This window comes from Canis lupus, chromosome 20 (assembly GCF_011100685.1).
Source record: "Canis lupus familiaris isolate Mischka breed German Shepherd chromosome 20, alternate assembly UU_Cfam_GSD_1.0, whole genome shotgun sequence".
Classification (NCBI taxonomy): domain Eukaryota; kingdom Metazoa; phylum Chordata; class Mammalia; order Carnivora; family Canidae; genus Canis; species Canis lupus.
Window position 1 is genome coordinate 234571 of NC_049241.1, and position 23290 is coordinate 257860.

The following is a 23290-nucleotide window of genomic DNA, read 5'->3' on the forward strand; positions in this document are numbered from 1 at the left end:
AAAGAGAAAATTCTTAAACTCAACAGCAAAGAAAAAAACAGTCCAATCATGAAATGGGCAAAAGACATGAACAGAAATTTCACCAAAGAAGACATACACGTGGCCAACAAACACATGAGAAAACGCTCTGCATCACTGGCCATCAGGAAATACAAATCAAAACCACAATGAGATACCACCTCACACCAGTGAGAATGGGGAAAATTAACAAGACAGGAAACAACAAATGTTGGAGAGGATGTGGAGAAAGGGGAACCCTCTTGCACTGTTGGTGGGAATGTGAACTGGTGCAGCCACCCTGGAAAACTGTGTGGAGGTTCTTCAAAGAGGTAAAACTAGAACTGCCCTATGACCCAGCAATTGCACTGCTGGGGATTTTCCTGTCCCCTTTTTTGGAGTATCTTTACTCCAAAGATACAGATGCAGTGAAATGCCAGTTCACCTGCTCTCCAATATTCATAGCAGCAATGTCCACAATAGCCAAACTGTGGAAGGAGCCTCGGTGTCCATCGACAGATGAATGGATAAGGAAGATGTGGTCTATATATACAATGGAATATTACTCAGCCATTAGAAATGACAAATACCCACCATTTGCTTCAATGTGGATGGAACTGGAGGGTATTATGCTTGGTGAAGTAAGTGAATCGGAGAAGGACAATCATCATATGGTTTCACTCATACAGGGAATATAAAAAAGTAGTGAAAGGGATTATAGGGGAAAGGAAAGAAAATGAGTGAGAAAAAGCAGAGAGGGTGAAAAAACATGAGAGACTCCTAACTCTGGGAAACGACAAGGGGTAGTGGAAAGGGAGGTGTGTGGCGGTTGGGGTGACTGGTGACGGGCACTGAGGGGGGCACTTGACGGGATGAGCACTGGATGTTATACTATATGTTGGCAAATCGAACTCCAATAAAAAATATAGATAGATAGATAGATAGATAGATAGATAGAAAGAAAGAAAGAGAAAGACACACACAAAAAGAAAGAAAAATACACAAAAAGAAAGAAAGAAAAATATACACAGAAAGAAAAAGAAAGAAAGAGAGAAAGAAAGAAAGAGAAAGAAAGAAAGAAAGAAAGAAAAAAGAAGAAAGAAAGAAAGAAAGAAAAAAGAAAGAAAGAAAGAAAGAAAGAAAGAAAGAAAGAAAGAAAGGGAATAGAAAAAGGAGAAAATGAAATCAGGATTTGGTTCTTTGGAAAGATCTACAAAATTCACAAATCTTTAACTACACTGACTAGGAAAAAGAAAAGACTCAAAACTAGAAATGAAAGATGGACATTATTATCAATCTCTATCAAAATCACAATGGTATTTTTTTGCAAAAGAGAATAATCCATTTAAAAATGCATATAAGGAGCAGCCCCAGTGGCTTAGTGGTTTAGCGCTGCCTTCAGCCCAGGGTGTGATCCTGGAGACCCAGGATCAAGTCCCACATCGGGCTCGCTGCATGGAGCCTGCTTCTCCCTCTGCCTCTGTCTCTGCCCCCCCTCTTCGTGTGTGTGTGTGTCTCTCATGAATAAATAAATAAAATCTTTTTAAAAAATGCATATGAGGGGCACCTGGGTGGCTCAGTGGTTGAGCATTTCCCTTTGGCTCAGGTCATGATCCGGGGGTACTGGGATCGAGTCCCACATCAGGTTCCCCGCAGGGAGCCTGCTTCTCCCTCTGCCTATGTCTCTGCCTCTTTCTCTGTGTCTCTCATGAATAAAGAAATAAAATCATAAGAAAAAATTCATATGAAATTTCAAGGAACCCCAAATAACCAAAATAATCACAAAAAAAGGAAAGAAAAAGTGGGAGGTTTTACATGCCATGATTTTAAAACGTATTACAAAGTTACAGTAATCAAAACAGTGTGGCACTAACATAAAAACAGACATGTAGATCAATGGAATAGACTAGAGAGCCTAGTAATAAACCTTCACATATATGGTTGAAAGATATTCAACAAGGATGCCACAAGTATTCCATGGGGAAAAGACAAACTTTTCACCAAATCATGCTGGAGAAAATTGCATATCCACATGGAAAAGAATCAAGTGGGACCCCAATATCACACCTAGAAATGAACTCAAAATGGATCAAAGGCCTACACATAAGAGTTGAAACTACAAAAGCCTTCTATGAAAACATAGGAGAAAAGCTTTATGACATTAGATCTGGCAATGACTTCTTGGATATGATAACAAAAGCACAGAAAATAAAAGTAAAAATAAACAAACTGGACTACATCAAAATTAAAAACTTCTCTGCATCAAAGGATACCATCAACAGGGTACAAGGGCAACCTACAGAATGCATGAAAATATCTGCAAATCACAGATCTGATAAGGGATTAATATCCAGAATATATAAAGAACAAACTACAACAACAACCCAATTAAAAATATGCAAAGGACTTGAATAGACATTACTCCAACACAGAATGGCTAAAAAGCACATGAAAAGATGCTCAACATAACTAATTTACCAGGGAAATGTATATCAGAAATACAATAGGTACCACCTCACACCCATTAGGATGATCACTATCAAAGAAACAGAAAGTAACAAGTGCTGGAAATAATGTGGGGAATTTGGAACTCCTGTGCACCATTGTTGGTAGTCTAAAATTGTGCAACCCCTACATAAATTAGTATTGTGGTTCCTCAAAAAATTAAAAATAGAATTACCACATGATCTAGAAATTGTACCTCGAAGGAATTGAATGCAAGGATGTTAAGATATAGCTACATACGCATTTTCATAGCAATATTATTTGCAATACCCAAATGGTGGAAACAACTCTAGTGTGTACTAAAGAATGAATGGATAAACAAACAGTGCTCTATACACACAACGGAATATGAGAGTTAATAAGAAAGTAAATTCTGACATGCTAAAATATCAGTAAACTTGATCACACTCTGCTAAGTGAAATAATACAGTCACAAAAGTACAAAGACTGGAGAGGAGGGGCAAGATGGCTGAAGAGTAGGGTCCCCGAGTCACCTGTCCCCACCAAATTACCTAGATAACCTTCACATCATCCTGAAAATCTACGAATTCGGCCTGAGATTTAAAGAGAGAAGAGCTGAAATGCTACAGTGAGAAGAGTTCGCGCTTCTATCAAGGTAGAAAGACGGGGAAAAAGAAATAAAGAAACAAAAGGCCTCCGGGGGTGGGGGGGCCCCGCGAGGAGCCGGGCTGAGGCCGGGGCGAGTGTCCCCAGGACAGGAGAGCCCTGGCCCGGAGAAGCAGGAGCTGCACCGACCTTCCCGGGCGGAAAGGGGCTGCAGGGAGGTGGAGCAGGACCCAGGAGGGCGGGGATGCCCTCGGGCTCCGGGGACACTAACAGACACCTGCGCCCCGGGGGAGTGCACCACACCCCGCAGCCGAGCTCCCTAAAGGGCTGCAGCGCGTGCACCGGGGAACCCGGGAGAAGCTCGGAGGGGCGGGCTGAGGCTCCCCGCATAGGGGGCTGCGCGGCCCCGGGGAGCAGCTCGGGGCGGCTCCGGCAGAGGCTATACTCGGAGAGGGCTGCACGGCCGGGAGCGCGATTCCAACAGCGCAGGCCCCGGAGCATAGGGCGCCGGACACAGCCCAGGATCCGGCCTCCACCAGGGACAGGCAGAGGCCGGGAGGGCCCAGGACTGCAAGGACCCTTCAACCTCCGAGCGGCCCCGAGCTGAGGAGATCAGCAGCTCCGCCCCGGAGCATCCAGGCCCCTGTAGACTGAGAGCTCCATAGTTACTGAGGGAGCTGATCCAGGGCTCCAGAGCTGGCCGCCGCCACTGTTCTTGTTCCTCCTGGGGCCTCACAGGATAAACCCCCACTGAGCCTCACAGTGGCCTCACCAGATACATACCTTAAACATCTTTCACTGAGCCCTGCACCAGGCAGGGGGCTGAGCACCTTCCCCAAGTGCTAACACCTGAAAATCAGCACAGCAGGCCCCTCCCCCAGAAGGGGAAAAACAAATTATTGACCAAGCAACACTGGAAAGTTCCAGGGGAAGTCAGAGATTGACAGTATACAGAATCAGAGGATACGCCCCCTTGTCTTTTGTTTTTTTGATTTGTTTGCTTCCCCCCGCCCTTTTTTTTCTTTTTTCTTCTCTTCTCTTTTTTTACTCCTTTTTTTCTTTCTTTTTTTTCTTTTTTCTTTTCTTCTTTCTCTTCTCTCTTTTTCTCCTTTTCCCAATACAACGTGTTTTTGGCCATTCTGCACTGAGCAAAATGACTAGAAGGAAAACCTCACCTCAAAAGAAAGAATCAGCAACAGTCCTCTCTCCCCCAGAGTTAAAAAATTTGGATTACAATTCAATGTCAGAAAGCCATTTCAGAAGCACAATTATAAAGCTACTGGTGGCTCTAGAAAAAAGCATAAAGGACTCAAGAGACTTCATGATGGCATAATTTAGATCTAATCAGGCAGAAATTAAAAATCGATTGAATGAGATGCAATCCAAACTAGAGGTCCTAAGACAAGGGTTAACGAGGTAGAAGAACGAATGAGTGACATAGAAGACAAGTTCATAGCAAAGAGGGAAACTGAGGAAAAAAGAGACAAACAAAAGATCATGAGGATAGATTAATGGGAAAAAAATGTCAGCCTGGGGAAGAAAAATCTACGTTTAATTGGGGTTCCTGAGGGCACCGAAAGGGACAGTGGTCCAGAATATGTATTGGAACAAATCATAGCTGAAAACATTCCTAATCTAGGAATGGAAACAGGCATTAAGATCCAGGAAATAGAGATTCCCCCCCTAAAATAAATAAAAACTGCTCAACACCTCGACATTTAATAGTTAAGCTTGCAAATTCCAAAGATAAAGAGAAGATCCTTAAAGCAGCAAGAGATAAGAAATCTCCACTTTTATGGGGACAAATATTGGATTAACAGCAGACCTCTCCACAGAGACCTGGCAGGCCAGAAAGGGCTGGCAGGATATATTCAGGGTCCTAAATGAGAAGAACATGCAACCAAGAACACTTTATCCAGCAAGGCTCTCATTCAAAATGGAAGGAGAAATAAAGAGCTTCCAAGACAGGCAGGAACTGAAAGAAAGAATATGTGACCTCCAAACCAGCTTTGCAAGAAATTTTAAGGGGGACTCTTAAAATTTCTCTTTAAGAAGAAGTCCAATGGAACAATCCACAAAAACAAGGACTGAATAGATATCATGATGACACTAAACTCATATCTTTCAATAGTAACTCTGAACGTGAATGGACTTAATGACCCCATCAAAAGTCGCAGGGTTTCAGACTGGATAAAAAGGCAGGACCCATCTATGTGCTGTCTACAAGAGACTCATTTTAGACAGAAGGACACCTACAGCCTGAAAATAAAAGGTTGGAGAACCATTTACAATTCAAACGGTCCTCAAAAGAAAGCAGGGGTAGCCATCCTTATATCAGATAAACTAAAATTTACCCCGAAGACTGTAGTGAGAGATGAAGAGGGACACTATATCATACTTAAAGGATCTATTCAACAAGAGGACTTAAAATCCTCAGTATATATGCCCCGAATGTGGGAGCTGCCAAATATGTCAATCAATTAATAACCAAAGTTAAGACATACTTAGATAATAAGACACTTATACTTGGTGACTTCAATCTAGCACTTTCTACACTCGATAGGTCTTCTAAACACAACATCTCCAAAGAAACGAGAGCTTTAAATGATACACTGGACCAGATGGACTTCACAGATATCTACAGAACTTTACATCCAAATTCAACTGAATACACATTCTTCTCAAGTGCACATGGAACTTTCTCCAGAATAGACCACATACTGGGTCACAAATCGGGTCTGAACCGATACCAAAAGATTGGGATCGTCCTCTGCATATTCTCAGACCATAATGCCTTGAAATTAGAACTAAATCACAAGAAGTTTGGAAGGACTTCAAACACATGGAGGTTAAGGACCATCTTGCTAAAAGATGAAAGGGTCAACCAGGAAATTAAGGAAGAATTAAAAGATTCATGGAAACTAATGAGAATGAAGATACAACCGTTCAAAATCTTTGGGATGCAGCAAAAGCAGGTCTAAGGGGGAAATACATCACAATACAAGCATCCATTCAAAAACTGTAAAGAACTCAAATACAAAAGTTAATCTTACACATAAAGGAGCTAGAGAAAAAACAGCAGATGGACCCCACGCCCAGCAGAATAAGAGAGTTAATTAAAATTCAAGCAGAATTCAATGAAATCGAGACCAGAAGAAGTGTGGAACAGATCAACAAAACCAGGAGTTGGTTCTTTGATAGAATTAATAAGATAGATAACCCATTAGCCAGCCTTATTAAAAAGAAGAGAGAGAAGACTCAAATTAATAAAATCATGAATGACAAAGGAGAGATCACTACCAACACCAAGGAAATACAAACGATTTTAAAAACATACTATGAACAGCTATGCGCCAATAAATTAGGCAATCTAGAAAAAATGGACACATTCCTGGAAAGCCACAAACTACCAAAACTGGAACAGGAAGAAATAGAAAACCTGAACAGGCCAATAACCAGGGAGGAGATTGAAGCAGTCATCAAAAACCTCCCAAGACACAAGAGTCCAGAGCCAGATGGCTTCCCAGGGGAATTCTATCAAACGTTTAAAGAAGAAATCATACCTATTCTACTAAAGCTATTCAGAAAGATAGAAAGAGATGGAGTACTTCCAAATTCATCCTATGAGGCCAGCATCACCTTCATTCCAAAACCAGACAAAGACCCCACCAAAAAGGAGAATTACAGACCAATATCCCTGATGAACATGGATGCAAAAATTCTCAACAAGATACTAGCCAATAGGATCCAACAGTAACATTAAGAAAATTATTCACCATGACCAAGTAGGATTTATTCCCGGGACACAAGGCTGGTTCAACACTAGTAAAACAATCAATGTGATTCATCATATCAGCAAGAGAAAAACCAAGAACCATATGATCCTCTCATTAGATGCAGAGAAAGCATTTGACAAAATACAGCATCCATTCCTGATCAAAACTCTTCAGAGTGTAGGGATAGAGGGAACTTTCCTTGACATCTTAAAAGCCATCTACAAAAAGCCCACAGCAAATATCATTCTCAACGGGGAAGCACTGGGAGCCTTTCCCCTAAGATCAGGAACAAGACAGGGATGTCCACTCTCACCACTGCTATTCAACATGGTATTGGAAGTCCTAGCCTCAGCAATCAGACAACAAAAAGACATTAAAGGCATTCAAATTGGCAAAGAACAAGTCAAACTCTCCCTCTTCACCAATGACATGATACTGTACCTAGAAAACCCAAAAGCCTCCACCCCAAGATTGCTAGAACTCATACAACAATTTGGTAGCGTGGCAGGATACAAAATCAATGCCCAGAAGTCAGTGGCATTTCTATACACTAACAATGAGACTGAAGAAAGAGAAATTAAGGAGTCAATCCCATTTACAATTGCACCCAAAAGCATAAGATACCTAGGAATAAACCTTACCAAAGAGGTAAAGGATCTATACCCTAAAAACTACAGAACACTTCTGAAAGAAATTGAGAAAGACACAAAGAGATGGAAAAATATTCCATGCTCATGGATTGGCAGAATTAATATTGTGAAAATGTCAATGTTACCCAGGGCAATGTACACGTTTAATGCAATCCCTATCAAAATACCATGGACTTTCTTCAGAGAGTTAGAACAAATTATTTTAAGATTTGTGTGGAATCAGAAAAGACCCCGAATAGCCAAGGGAATTTTAAAAAAGAAAACCATATCTGGGGGCATCACACTGCCAGATTTCAGATTGTACTACAATGCTGTGGTCATCTAGACAGTGTGGTACTGGCACAAAAACAGACACATAGATCAATGGAACAGAATAGAGAACCCAGAAATGGACCCTGAACTTTATGGTCAACTAATATTCGACAAAGGAGGAAGGACTCTCCACTGGAAAAAAGGCAGTCTCTTCAATAAATGGTGCTGGGAAAATTGGACATCCACATGCAGAAGAATGAAACTAGACCACTCTCCTTCACCATACACAAAGATAAACTCAAAATGGATGAAAGATCTAAATGTGAGACAAGATTGCATCAAAATCCTAGAGGAGAACACAGGCAACACCCTTTTTGAACTTGGCCACAGTAACTTCTTGCAAGATACACCGATGAAGGCAAGAGAAACAAAAGCAAAAATGAACTATTGTGATTTCATCAAGATAGGAAGCTTTTGCACAGCAAAGGATACAGTCAACAAATCTAAAAGACAACCTGCAGAATGGGAGAAGATATTTGCAAATGACGTATCAGATAAAGGGCTAGTTTCCAAGATCTATAAAGAACTTCTTAAACTCAACACCAAAGAAAGAAACAATCCAATCATGAAATGGGCAAAAGACATGAACAGAAATCTCACAGAGGAAGACATAGACATGGCCAACACGCACATGAGAAAATGCTCTGCATGACTTGACATCAGGGAAATACAAATCAAAACCACAATGAGGTACCACCTCACACCAGTGAGAATGGGGAAAATTAACAAGGCAGGAAACCACAAATGTTGGAGAGGATGTGGAGAAAAGGGAACCCTCTTGCACTGTTGGTGGGAATGTGAAATGGTGCAGCCACTCTGGAAACTGTGTGGAGGTTCCTCAAAGAGTTAAAAATAGATCCGCCCTACGACCCTGCTGGGGATTTACCCCAAAGATTCAGATGCAATGAAACGCCAGGACACCTGCACCCCGATGTTTCTAGTAGCAATGTCCACAATAGCCAAACTGTGGAAGGAGCCTCGGTGTCCATCGAAAGATGAATGGATAAAGAAGATGTGGTCTATGTATACAATGGAATATTCCTCAGCCATTAGAAACGACAAACACCCACCATTTGCTTCAATGTGGATGGAACTGGAGGGTATTATGCTGAGTGAAATAAGTCAGTCAGAGAAGGACAAACATTATATGTTCTCATTCATTTGGGGAATATAAAAAATAGTGAAAGGGACTAGAAGGGAAGGGAGAAGAAATGTGTGGGAAATATCAGAAAGGGAGACAGAATATAAAGACTCCTAACTCTGGGAAACGAACTAGGGGTGGTGGAAGGGGAGGAGGGCGGGGGGTGGGGGTGAATGGGTAATGGGCACTGAGGGGGGCACTTGCCGGATGAGCACTGGGTGTTATTCTGTATGTTGGCAAATTGAACACCAATAAAAAATATATTTATTATTTAAAAAAAAGAAAAAAGGGGAAAGGAGAAAAAAATGAGTGAGAAATATCAGAAAGGGAGACAGAACATGAAAGACTCCTAACTCTGGGAACCTAGGGGTAGTGGAAGGGGAGGTGGGCCCGGGGTGGGGGTGACTGGGTGATGGGCACTGAGGTGGGCACTTGGCGGGATGAGCACTGGGTGTTATTCTATATGTTGGCAAATTGAACACCAATAAAAAATAAATTTATTTAAAAAATCGGAAAAAAATAAAACTAAATAAAATGCGGAAATCAGTATTCTTTCTCTTTTCCTTTTAATATTTCCTTGGCTATTCTCACTCACATATGTATCTAGATCATCTTTAAAATAATATTGTCAATTTTAAAATAATATTGTTCTCCTAATTCCCTCTGGCATACTGATAGCAACAGCAGTAATTTTATAAACTAAAACAAGGAAAATTGGTAACTTTACAGCATTGACTTTTCCCATTCAGGAACTTGATCTCTCTCTCTCTCCAAATTTATATTTCCCTTGTAAAGTATTGCTGTTTTATTTGTATAAGTCCTGAACATTTCTGAGGCTTCAGTCTGAAGATGTTTTAAAATTAGTTAATGGCTTGAAAGATACCTCTTTTCTAACTGTATTTTATAAATGATTATTTCTAGTGTATACAGGAATACACAGATACACATTTATGTATGTCAATACATATATTTTTAAACTTTCATTCAGATATTTTGAAACCAGATCACTTTATTGAGCTTATTAGTTTAATAGTTTTGTAGTTGATTTGCTTAGATTTTTCCAAAATGGCAAAATCTATAGAAAATAATGAGTTTTTTTCCTCCTTGTCAATATTGGAGGCTCTTACTTCTTTATTTATTACATTACCTAAAACATCCAGAACAATATAGGTTCTGGAACAGAAATATGAAACAATGTAAATAAAACAAAGTAAATATAAAACAATATAAAAAATTCCTGTACTTCAAGTTGCACTAAGAATATTTTTTTAAAATCATGAATGCTCATTGAAAACAAAACTTATCTAAGGAGACTGGAGCTGGATCACAGTTGCCAGGACAGAGTGGCAGGAGAGGCTGGACAGAGTATGTCAGGAGACATCTCCTGAGGAGAAGGAAATGTTCTAGATCTCGACTGGGGTGGTACTTACACAGGGACACAGATCTGTCAAAAGCCAATGACCTGTACACTTAATATTTGTGAGTTTCTATTTTATTAATTTATACCTAATATAGCAAATTAAACAAAAATAAAGAATGGGTGTGGAGTACCTTCAAAGGTTCTACTGCGATGATAATAGTATTCTCCTTGGACAGACGCCTGTAATGAATTATACTACCAGTTGTCTTTGCCCTCCCTGTTTGATGTATTTTAAACAAATTACAACTAAGATTTGATCATTGTAGAGAATGTTTAACATGTAGGGAAGCATCATGAAATAAAAATGTTATACTTTAACTGAAGAGATGGCAATCAATACTTCTTCCCTCTCAAACACTTCCCAACGTAATCACACATGTATGTGTCTGCATCATGTTATCTGCTACTTAAAACATTTCAATGTCCTATGAGGCTAGAAATGATCCAGCCCTATGCATTAATTCCCTATTACTATTGTAACAAATTATCACAAATTTCATGGTTTGAAACAACAAATGCATTCTCCTATAGTTCTGGAGGCACAGAGTCTGAAATGAGCCTTCTGGGGCAAACATCAAGGTGTCAACAGGGCCTCACTCCCCTGGAAGCTCTAGGGAGGAATCTGTTTCTTTCCCTCCCTAGCAGGTAGCACTACATTTCCTGGCTCTTCCTCTGTCTTCAAATCCAGTGGCCTAGCATATTCTCTGACTTGGCATCCCTCACATGACTTTTTCTTCTGAAACTCCCCTGTCTTCCTCTCCCTTGTGATGACACTGGAGCCCACCTGGATAACCCGGGGTCATCTCCCAGGCCAAGGTCCTTCACTTAACCACACCTGCAAAGACCCTGTCCACATGAGAATGGACACATGGCACAGGCCCCATGGATGAGGGTGTGGTTCCTCAGGGGCCACTGTCCAGCTGACTGCCCCTCACCCACCTCTCAGGCAGCCTCTGCCCCTTGCCTGCACTATTCCAGCTCTATCGCTCATCTTTCCTTCTCTTGTGTATACCACACCTCCTCTTGCCACAGGTACCATGCACATACTGGATGTGAGATGGGCTTCATAGAAGGGGAGAGACCATTCTACATAATGGAAGAAGACTTTCAGTTCCCAGGGTAGCCACAAGAGGTGAAGGAGTGACCACGAGAGGAAGAGTGTGAAACACAGACCCCTCTGCTGATGAAACATTAAAGAAGCCATTCTAGAGAAAAAAAATCCTCTAACCGAGGTGGGCAGTGTGGTGATCCAAATCCTCCATCTCCTCTCCCAAACCCTCCAGTAAGCCTGTGCTGCTCATTACAGCTTGTATGTGTGTGTGTGGAGCTGGGCTCAGGGACACAGAGCAGCCCCTGAAACCAGGTTAAATCAGTGGCACACAGGGCTGGGTCCAGCCCTTGTCAGCAGTTTAGCTGGGCCATGGAAAAACAGGATGGCAGGCCAGGAGGAGTGACCAGATGGAGCATCATGATAGAACAAACCTTCATGATACTGGTGTTTCCAGAAAGTACAGCCCACCTGCTAACGAGCTACAAGGCAAGACTGGGAGGTGCCCAGTGGCCAACCCCAGGGGACAGGTGGCCTAGACGCTCAGGTGTCTACTTACAGCTGTGGAGAGTCGCGATGCCAGTGTCATTTCCAGGTTCCCCTTCAGGCCCACCAGAGGTGGCACCAACGTCAACAGGTCTTTAACCTCCACAAACACGGGCCAGTGCTGGTGAGCAAAGAAATAAGATCAATCCGAATACACATGTTGGCACATCTTCCAAATTTCTTCAAAGAAGTTGTGGCAAGTTCCTTTGCATTTGTCAGACCAAATAGTTTCTTAAATGGGTTTAAATTAAACACAGAATAAAAAAGCCATGTAATTTTCTTAATACTATTCAGTGAAGAGCACCAGTGGGCCTCAGGAGAGCCCCTTTCTTTCTCTGGCCTTCAGCAGCTGGGAAAACCGGAGGCCAAGCTGGGTCCAAGGCTGCCTTGCAAACATGTGTGTCTGGTGTGGCCCATGTGTTTGCAGCAACAGAAATGAGTCATAGGCAAGGAGGTGCTCCTACTGTCTGTTGGAAGCCTCCCGGTCTCCCAGAAGCATCCGGCCCCAGTGCCCTGTGCAACTGTCCTATCAGTGCACCATATCCTATCCAGACAGGTCAGTTTGCCATCCAGTTCCTGGTGCAGGCCTCCCTGCCTGGGCCCTGGCCTCCCCTGAGGCTGGCATCCTCTACCCCAAGCCTCCTCCCACCTCTAGCAAGCTGGCCTGCTCTGAAGCACTCTCTGTTGGGCCAACACACAAGACCAACTCAGGAGTAAAAATAACCCCCCTCTCTCAGCATCCCCTGCCACAGAAGCCTCACCAATAACCAAAAGACTGTCTGTACTACGCGTACAGCCTGAGCAGAGCAGACAGGTCCCCTCCCCACCTGTCCAGCGCCCTGTCCCCATGACCATGGCCACTTGATCTTCCTCACTCCTTGCAAATGCCCCCTCATTCATCTGTATCTCTGCACACAGAGTTCCCTTTGCTTGGAACGTTTGCTACCTCTCACATCATCCTAGAAACTGTTATATTGTCCTTTAAGGTCCAACTCCATTGTCTTGTTGAACACAGATTCTCTGAACCCTCTGGGAAGAATGAATTGTTTCCTCTTTCTTGGCTCACTGCTTCTGCTCCCTTATACTCCTTTGTGGGATGATCCAATGAGCACCTGCCTCACCCGCGAGGCTACAAATGCCAGGAAGGCAGGGACAGGTTTGTTTCTACTCACTGCGACACCCCCAAGGCCCAAGAGCAGCTGGCACAGAATTCAACACAATATGCTGAGTGAGTAAATGAGGAACCAGATGAATGAATGAATTCACCTAACCTACTCTGCGCTGCAAAGCAGGCATCCTGTCTGAATCCTCTCTGACTCTAACAGTTAAAACCACAGTCATTGCCTCTGGGTGCATGCTCACTCACATAACCCCGATAAAGTCTGAAGGACACACATGACCTGATAACAGAGGCTTCCTCCAGGAAAAAATGGAGACTGAGGGCTTAACTTCAACTGCAATATTTATTTTATAAAAAAGAGAAACATTTGTACTTTCCTTGTGTAACAGAAAAATAATTTTTTGAAAAATAAAAATGAACTGCTACTCTGGCCACTTACTGGGTCTCAATCCCTGGGCCCCACTAGAGACTGAACCCAGACCCTATAAACAGAGACCCCTGGCCCCAAGTCTAGAGGTCAAGCCAGCACCTGCACCGTGGCCTTGGGGCCAGCCCACTGTGCCAGGGGCGGCCATACAGCGCATTTGCCAGGTGGTCGTGCTTGATGCAGACTCACACACCCCAAGGCCCCAGCATGCAGAGCCTGGGTGCAGCTGGGGCAGGTCACCCTCCTGTGCTGTGGCCTCCTCTGGGGAGCGGCACTGGCAAGGCCGCCTCCTGCACCACTGAGCGGCTGCGAGCAGGGTGGTTGTGGTGCACAGGCAGGAGCCACACAAACTTGAGTGCCCTTGAATTTCACCGCCCGGAAGTCACTGCATGTTTGCAAAGTGGGGAGAAGGAATGAGCAGTGTCTTCCGGGGCTGTTTTCTGTTTCTCTCAGCTGCTGGGCCTCCTGATGCTGGATGGCTCAAGGCCTGAAATTGCAATCTTCCCCCAGTCTGCTCTGGGCCCGAGCCTAAGACACCCCTTCTTGTGCACGCTCGACACACAGGCCCAGAGAGGTGTTCCGCCCTCCAGCTGGACTTCTTCCTAGACTGGCCTTCTGTGCCACCTTTACTGTTGGCCACGCATCATCCCAAGCCCATCTTCCCCTCACATGCCACCACATCTTCTAGACTCTACCAAGATCCTTCAACTGATTGATCAATAGTTTCCCAGGCCATAGCAAGTAAGGGAAATGCAAGGTGGTTGGAGGGGGTCGAACCCATGCTCCACAAGGAGGTCATGGAAGGTCAAAAAAGAAGAGACCCAGAGCAGAGCCTTTCTCCCCAGGATCCACAGAAGGGTCTTAGGGAAGGGGTGAGACTACTGGAGCAGCTCAAGGGATGAAGCTCTGAGGTGGGAGAGATGGGTATCTAGGCTGCAAGCCCAAATGAATGCTGACAGCAAGCTGCCCCAGCCCCAGGACGGAGGAGCACCATCTGCTGAGCTGTGCAAGCAGAGGCCACCCAGGAGGCATCATGAGCCTAATCCAGAGGCCAAGGGACAGGTGGGTGTTGAGTATCCCTTTCCACCTCAGAGACAGGTGCACAGGGAATGCTGAGTGGTCATCGGGAAGGAGATACGGGACAGCAAGCTGCCCCAGCCCCAGGACGGAGGAGCACCATCTGCTGAGCTGTGCAAGCAGAGGCCACCCAGGAGGCATCATGAGCCTAATCCAGAGGCCAAGGGACAGGTGGGTGTTGAGTATCCCTTTCCACCTCAGAGACAGGTGCACAGGGAATGCTGAGTGGTCATCGGGAAGGAGATACGGGTTTAACTGAGGAAGGCACACACTAGCTGGGATGTCCCCAGGGCCTCCAAAATGAAATTTAAATTTAATTCCACTGACTAAAAAGCATATCATATAGTATGATGCCATACTTTCTTAACAGATACACACCACAATGTTGATAGAGATCATGGGCACCCTCACTTCTTCACTTACATTTATTGCCTAGTTTTTCTGGAATCACAAACTAATTCTATAAAGATGTTTAGGCAAACAGAGCCAACCCTCGATGATTCAGACAGCATCACCTGAGCCAATCCCAGGGCATAAGCAGACCAGAAGAAGTGAAGTATATGCTCACTTGGAGGCCTCCCCACAAATGCCTCCACGCAACAGAGATCACCACATCCCCATGCTTGCCTGGACCCCAGCCCAGGCTCCAGACCTTGTCCCCCTCCCATGAAGAGCCCCATAGAGATGGGGGTAGCTGGAGGGAACAGTGCCCACCCTCACAACCCTATGATGCAGGTGCATTCGTTAACCCCATCTATAGCTGGGGAAGCTGATGAGGGGGAGGCTAACGAATTTTCTCAGGGAGTGAGCAAATGGCAGAGGATCTGAACCTCCCCAAGGCTATTGGAGGAACCTGCAGCAGGCACCATTGCGGGACTCCTGGACATCAGGCCAGGCTCAGGGCTGCAGCCCCACTCAGGGCCTCTGCTGTCCCCTGGCCAGTCCTATCCGTGATGCCCAGGGAGCCTGGTTCTCCTCACCCTCCACCCAGGGCCCTGAGCTGGCCCTCATATACCCAGTACGCACTTGGATGGTGTTCATCACCAGGCCGGCTGTCAACATGCCCAAGCCGGAGAGTAGAATGGGCACCACAATCTGGCAAATGATAGTGAAGATGGTCTCAGGGAAGACTCCATGGGGGGACCGGGTGAGTTCACAGCTGAAGCCTCGCAGCTTCTGGCCCTGGAAGCGAAACTCCAGATTCAGCTGGGTGACCACCATGGTCAGGCTGCGACCACATCTGCAGGAGCAAGATGTCCAAGTCTATCCTCTGTCCTCTTTGCCCACACCAGGGTACGTTTCCTAAGAGGTCCACACAGGTAACATTGCCAGTGCTCTGAGCTGGCAGAAGGCTCCCCGACTGCCCCTCAGCCAAGGGCGAGAGCAAGCAAGGAACAAAGGCCAGTGTGACTCAGAGCTTCAGTCGGGGCCTTGGCGAGCTCCTGCTTTCTGTCCACTCCCTCAGATCAGGTTCCGCTCAGAGTGGTTGCCATGTCAGCCGGGACCTCCCTCAGCTGGATGGTTGTGAGGAGGCTCAAAGTCTCTCTCAGTGACCTTGATAGCATCCAGCCATCCAGCCCACACTGACTTGGGCTGGACCCAGGGAGATAGAGCTGCAGGAGGCCTGGCCTTGGTGAGGGCCACAAAGAATCCTGCCCGCCTCTGTACATGCAACCCAGGCTGCTTCTACGCTTGGCAGAGAAGGGCCTGGAGAAATCTCCATAAAGGACACACTCCTACCGCCCCCTGAGGAGTTTCATTCTTTAAGGTCGAGAGGGCTGGAGGCACCCAAGAAAGAAGCCATGTCCTACAATCCCCATGACTTCAGAGTCCAAAGGCTCATGACCATAGGAAGATATATTCACAGAGTAAATGCAGCCCTGTTCTTTACCAAGGGCCCAGAAGGCTTATAAACATGCTTCAAAAGGGACCCCACCATTCTCATCCACTACAAAGGTCAGACCAGCCCTAATTCTCCGCTGGCTCCCCAACCCAGAGAACTAGCTGGGATGTCACCTCTGCTGCCAGGGATTCGACTGTTGAGTGTGCCCTGTGCATTCATTCCACAGGTACCAGGGACGAATTGTCAGGCCTGAGGGCTGGCTGGAACAAGGATCATGGCCACAGCCAAACGAGGACTGAGGTCAGAAACACACTCACCTACTGACCCCAGGGGACTTCACCTGGACCAGGCCCTGATCTAGGGCTCAACTTCTGCTCCTGTTCCTCTTGGGCAACTCAGGTGGCTACCCTCTGTTGAACAGTCTAACCCACACTCAGGTCCCATCCCCTTAGCCTGGAGTTCATGGTCCTCACCAATCTAGATCCTCCTGACTTCCCCAACCCTACCCACCTCCTCACCAACTACAGCCAAACTTGTCCAACAATTATCTCCCTCAAATGCCAGATACTGCTCCTCTCTGCACCTGTCCTTACACAATTCATCTACTCATTCATTCAACAGATACTTTTAAGCCCTTTCTTGGAGCCAGATAATGAGCTCTAACCATCTTGGACTTTCCTCCCATCAAGAGTTGGAGTTTCTGTCTCCTCCCCTTTGATTTGTGACTGCAAATAGACCAAATAGACCAGTAGAACACAGCAGAAGAGACACCATGCCAGTCCGATTCTTGAGAAACTGAGTCTCTACTTCCCATCTCCTGAGATGCTCATGCTTGAAACCTAAACACCATGCTGTGAGGAACCCAAGTGGTCACACAGAGAGGCCACCTACAACTGAGATTCCAAGTGACAGCCAGCAGCAACTTTCACGTCCTGTGACTGAACTAGACTGCAATGTGCACAATGCGTAGCAAGTCAACCAAGCAGATTCTGTGACTGAGAAGACATCCATTCTCACAGAGCCCTATCCAAACTGTAGATTCATGATCCAACTGGCTTTTAAAAAGCCACTAAATTTGAGTGTGGGTATACTGTGTAGCAATAGGTCACGGGGACATCTCGGGAGCCTCATCCCCACTCTTTACTTTTCTCATCTCAGATAAACTAACAACTTCCAAGCCTCCCCTGAACTTTCAGGCTCCATGTAACCCCCATGTAACTCGATCAATCTTCCATGATCATTCTTTCCAACCCCTCTCCCAAGCCTCCTGCCTCAATGAATGGTTCTGCCAGAAACCCAAACCCCACTCCAATCACACATGCCCCAACCATCTCAACCCCACATCTAATCTGCCTGTCCCCTTGTCTCTCCCATGTGTATCCCCTCCTCTCCAGCACATGAACACCACCTTCACCAGGGTCCTTTCTACTTCCTAACCCATCTTCCATCAGAAGTAATACATGTTCTTCACATTAACATTTTATATTACATCTCCAAGTCACCTGCTTTCCCAAATATTCTTAAGAGCTATCAATTCATTACCTGAGAAGCTGATATTCTTTGGTCAGACATTCAAGGTTCTTCACAATTGGGGAGGAGGGAAGCATCCATTTAAGCCCTCTCTTTATAGAACATGGTCACAAACCACACTCCCTAGAAGGAACTTCCTGTGGACATTCATGTGGGCTGTGCCTATGTTCACACTGCTCCTTCTATAGGTTCCACACACTGCTCAGGCCAAACTCCCTCCAAACCTTATGGCCAAGTGAGATGCCTTACCATATTTGAGGCCATCCCAGTTTCCTGGCCAGAGCCCAACATCTCCACCAGAATTCCCAAAGCTCTTTTTCTGAAGACCTCTGAGGACAAGTCTACATTTCCCGGATGCAGCATGAAATGCACACACATTGACTCTCCCTTCCTGGAGTGCGCTCCTCTTGCTATAGAGTCTGGCTGACACACAGCCACAAACTTCAGAGCAACGGAAAGTATTCATAATTTATTCCACAATGAGTACTGGGGGCCTTATGTTTGCCAGACTCTTGGTCTAAGTGTCATGGTACATCTGTTAGCTGAAAGACACATGCTTAGAGCCTTTTAGTGTGGCAGCTAATCATAAAAATAAAAATGTAATTATGACCTGCAGTAAATGCTCTGAAGGAAACCCAAGGAATAGGAGCAGAGGTGAGGACAGCCAACCACACACGGCACCAAGATCTGCAAATGAATGAATGAACGAATGAAAGATCTTCATTCTCTTATATAGCCATCTGTGCTTCCCAATGTCCATTCATGTTAAAGCATTTCATGTTCAGTCTATCACCAGAATTGCAAAATATCTCTAGGATGTTCACCAGGAAGAACAACCTTCTGTTTTTGCAAATGAGAAGTCAAACGCCCTGAGAGGGTTTGCCCAAGATCACACTCCATCAGGATCAGAGGCAAGACTAAGCTCTGACATGGGGTGCAGACTGCTTCCACCTCTCCCTGTGGTTGGCTCCTTGCTCTTCTCTCATCTGCTGCTCCCCACCATCTGTGGTATGGGTCGATGTGTTCAAACAAGAGTCTGAACCAGTAGAAGACAGAGAGAAATGGTGTATTTCTTTTCTTTAAAATTCAGTTAATTAACATACACTATATTATTGGTTTCAAAGGTAGAAGTCAGTGATTCATCAGTCTCATACAACACCCAGTGCTCATTCCATCACTGCCCTCCTTAATGCCTATCACCTAGTTACCCCATCCTCCACATACCACCCCTCCAGCTACCCTCAGTTTGTTTCCTATGGTTAAGAGTCTCTTATGATTTGTCTCCTTCTCTGAGTTTGTCTCATTTTATTTTTCCCTGTCTTCCTCTATGTTCATCTGTTTTATTTATTAAATTCTACATATGAAGGAGGGGCAAGATGGCGGAAGAGTAGGGTCGCCAAGTCACCTGTCCCCACCAAATTACCTAGATAACTTTCACATCATCCTGAAAACCTATGAATTCGGCCTGAGAATTAAAGAGAGAACAAAAATGCCACAGTGAGAAGAGTTCACGCTTTTATCAAAGTAGGAAGACGGGGGGTGGGGTGGGGGGGTAGATAAAGAAATAAAAAGCATCCAAGGGGGAGGGGCCCCGTGAGGAGCCGGGCTAAGGCCCCCCCGGCAACTGCCCGCAGGACAGGAAAGCCCAGTCCCAGAGAAGCAGGACCTTCACCCATCTTCCCAGACCGAAAGGCGCTCCCAGGGAGTTGGAGCAGGACCCCAGGAGGGGCAGGGATGCCCTCAGGATCCCAGAGGCACTAACAGAGGACCTGCGCCCCAGGCGGAGAGCGCGCCACACCCCACAGCCGAGCTCCCTAAAGGGCTGCAGCAAGTGTCCAGCAAGGCGGGGAGCAGCTCAGGTGGCAGCTCCGGCGGCGGCTCTGTGCAGAGGGGGCTGCAGCCGAGAGCGCGATTCCAGTGGTGCAGGCCGCAGAGCCCAGGGCGCCGGGGGACACAGCCAGGGATCCAGCTCTCCCCTCGGGATGGGCAGAGGCTGGGAGGGCCCAGGACAGCGAGGACGCTCCTGCCCCCGCGCTGTGCAGATCGGCGCCCTCCCCCCTGGAACATCCAGGTCCCTACAGACTGAGAGCTCCGGTAGTTACTGCAGGAGCTGAATCCAGGGCTGGAGAGCTGACTGCCGCCACTGTTGTTCTTCCCGGGGCTTCACAGGATAAACAACCCCCACTGAGCCTCACAGTGGCCTCACAGGATAAACAGGATAAACATTACTCACTGAGCACTGCACCAGGCAGGGGGCTGAGCAGCTCTCCCAAGTGCTCACACCTGAGAATCAGCACAGTAGGCCCCTCCCCCAGAAGACCAGCTAAACGGACAGGGGAAAAGCAAGTTATTGACCAAGCAGAACTGGAAAGTTCCAGGGGACGTCGAGAGATTTACAGTATAGAGAATCAGAGGATACTCCCCCTTGTTTTTTGATTTCTGTTTGCTTCCCTCCCGTTTTTTCTTTTTCTTATCTTCTTCTTCTATTTTTTTCTTTTTCTTTTCTTTTTTCTCTTCTTTTTCTCCTTTTCCCAGTACAACTTATTTTGGCCACTCTGCACTGGGCAAAATGACTAGAAGGAAAAACTCACCTCAAAGGAAAGAATCAGAAACAGTCCTCTCTCCCACAGAGTTACAAAATTTGGATTACAATTCAATGTCAGAAAGCCAATTCAGAAGCACTATTACACAGCTACTAGTGGCTCTAGAAAAAAAGCATAAAGGACTCAAGAGACTTCATTACTGCAGAATTTAGATATAATGAGGCAGAAATTAAAAATCAATTAAATGAGATGCAATCCAAACTCGAGGTCCTAACTATGAGGGTTAATGAGGTAGAACGAGTGAGTAACCTAGAAGGCAAGTTGATGGCAAAAGGGAAACTGAGGGAAAAAAGAAAAAACAATTAAAAGATCATGATAAGTTAAGGGAAATAAGTGGCAGCCTCAAAAGGAAAAATCCATGTTTAATTGGGATTCCCGAGGGTGCCAAAAGAGACAGAGGTCCAGAATATGTATTTGTATGTATTTCATAGCTGAAAAATTTCCTAATCTGGGAAGGGAAACAGGCATTCAGATCCAGGAAATAGAGATTCCCCACCCCAAAATCAATAAAAACTGCTCAACACCTCAAAATTTAATAGTGAAGCTTACAAATTCCAAAGACAAAGAGAAGGTACCTAAAGTACCTGGAGACAAGAAATCTCTAAATTTATGGGGGAAAATATTGGATTAACAGCAAACCTCTCCACAGAGACCTGGCAGGCCAGAAAGGGCTGGCAAGATATATTCAGGGTCCTACATGAGAAGAACCTGAAGCCAAGAATCCTTTATCCAGCAAGGATCTCATTCAGAATAGGAGAGATAAAGAGCTTCCAAGATAGGCAGAAACTGAAAGAATATGTGACCACCAAACCAGTTCTCCAAGAAATACTAAGGGGGATTCTGTAATAGAGGAAGTCCAAGGGAACAATCCACAAAAACAGGGACTGAATAGGTATCATGATGACACTAAATTCATATCTTTTAATAGCAACTCTGAACGTGAATGGGCTTAAATGGCCCCATCAAAAGGCGCAGGGTGTCAGACTGGATAAAAAAGCAGGACCCATTTATTTTCTGTCTACAAGAGACTCATTTTAGACAGAAGGACACCTACACCCTGAAAATAAAATAAAAGGTTGGAGAAACATATACCATTCAAATAGCCCTCAAAAGAAAGCAGGGGTAGCCATCCTTATATCATATAACCTAAACTTTATCCCGAAGATGGTAGTAAGAGATGAAGAGGGGCACTATATCATACTTCAAGAATCTAGCCAACAAGTGGACTTAACAATCATGAATATTTATGCCCCGAATGTGGGAGCTTCAAGTATATCAATCAGTTAATAACCAAAGTTAAGACATACTTAAGATAATAAGACATTTATACTTGGTGACTTCAATGTAGCGCTTTCTACAATCGACAGATCTTCTAAGCACAACATCTCCAAAGAACAAGAGTTTTTTTTTAATTTTTTTTTATTTATGATAGTCACACGGAGAGAAGGATGGGGGGGGAGAGAAATAGGCAGAGGGAGAAGCAGGCTCCATGCACCGGGAGCCCGATGTGAGATTCGATCCCAGGTCTCAAGGATCGCGCCCTGGGCCAAAGGCAGGTGCTAAACCGCTGCGCCACCCAGGGATCCCAGAACAAGAGTTTTAAATGATACACTGGACCAGATGGATTTCACAAATATCTACAGAACTTTAATCCAAACGCAACTGAATACACATTCTTCTCAACTGCACATGGAACTTGCTCCATGATAGACCACATACTGGGTCACAAATGAGGGCTTAACTGATACAAAAAGACTGGGATCATACACTGCATATTTTTAGACCATAATGCTTTGAAATTAGAACTAAATCACAAGAAGAAGTTTGGAAGGATTTCAAACACGTGGATGTTAAGGACCATCCTGCTAAAAGATGAAAGGGTCAACCAGGAAATCAGGTAAAAATTAAAAAGATTCATGGAAACTAAAGAGAATGAAGATACAACCATTCAAAATCATTGGGATACAGCAAAAGCAGTCCTAGGGGGAAATACATCGCAATAAAAACATCCATCCAAAAACTGGAAAGAACTCAAATACAAAAGCTAACCTTGCACCTAAAGGAGCTAGAGAAAAAACAGCAAATCGATCCTACACCCAGCAGAAGAAAAGAGTTCATAAAGATTCGAGCAGAACTCAACGAAATCGAGACCAGAAGAACTGTGGAACAGATCAACAAAACCAGGAGTTGGTTCTTTGAAAGATTAATGAGAGATAAACCATTAGCCAGCCTTATTAAAAAGAAGAGAGAAAAGACTCAACTTAATAAAATCATGAATGAGAAAGGAGAGATCACCACCAATACCAAGGAAATACAAATGATCTTAAAAACTTATTATGAGCAGCTTTATGCCAATAAATTAGGCAATCTAGAAGAAATGGATGCATTTCTGGAAAACCACAAAATACGAAAACTGGAACAGGAAGAAATAGAAAACCTAAACAGGCCAATAACCAGGGAGGAGATTGAAGCAGTCATCAAAAACCTCCCAAGACACAAAAGTCCAGGGCCAGATGGCTTCCCAGGGGAATTCTATCAAACATTTAAAGAAGAAACCATACCAATTCTACTAAAGCTATTCAGAAAGGTAGAAAGAGATGAAATACTTCCAAACTCATTCTATGAGGCCAGCACCACCTTAATTCCAAAACCAGACAAAGACCCCACCAAAAAGAATTCTAGACCAATATCCCTGATGAACATGGATGCAAAAATTCTCAACAAGGTA

At 44.8% G+C, this 23290-nt stretch overlaps 1 protein-coding gene across 11 annotated transcripts in view; it reads right to left on the reverse strand.

Annotated features, from left to right (window-relative positions):
• Window positions 1-23290, reverse strand: part of SLC41A3 (solute carrier family 41 member 3) — a 90758-nt gene that overhangs the window by 33129 nt on the left and 34339 nt on the right. For 8 of the 11 annotated variants that reach the window (XM_038565423.1, XM_038565426.1, XM_038565417.1 and 5 more), the window contains exon 3: window positions 11976-12083. The exons of 1 other annotated variant lie outside the window; for it this stretch is intronic. In XM_038565423.1, coding sequence (XP_038421351.1) covers window positions 11976-12083 — 108 coding nt within the window. Of the gene's footprint in view, window positions 1-11975; window positions 12084-15612; window positions 16107-23290 lie in introns of those variants that run through there. 2 more of the 11 variants (XM_038565425.1, XM_038565422.1) reach the window with 2 other exon arrangements.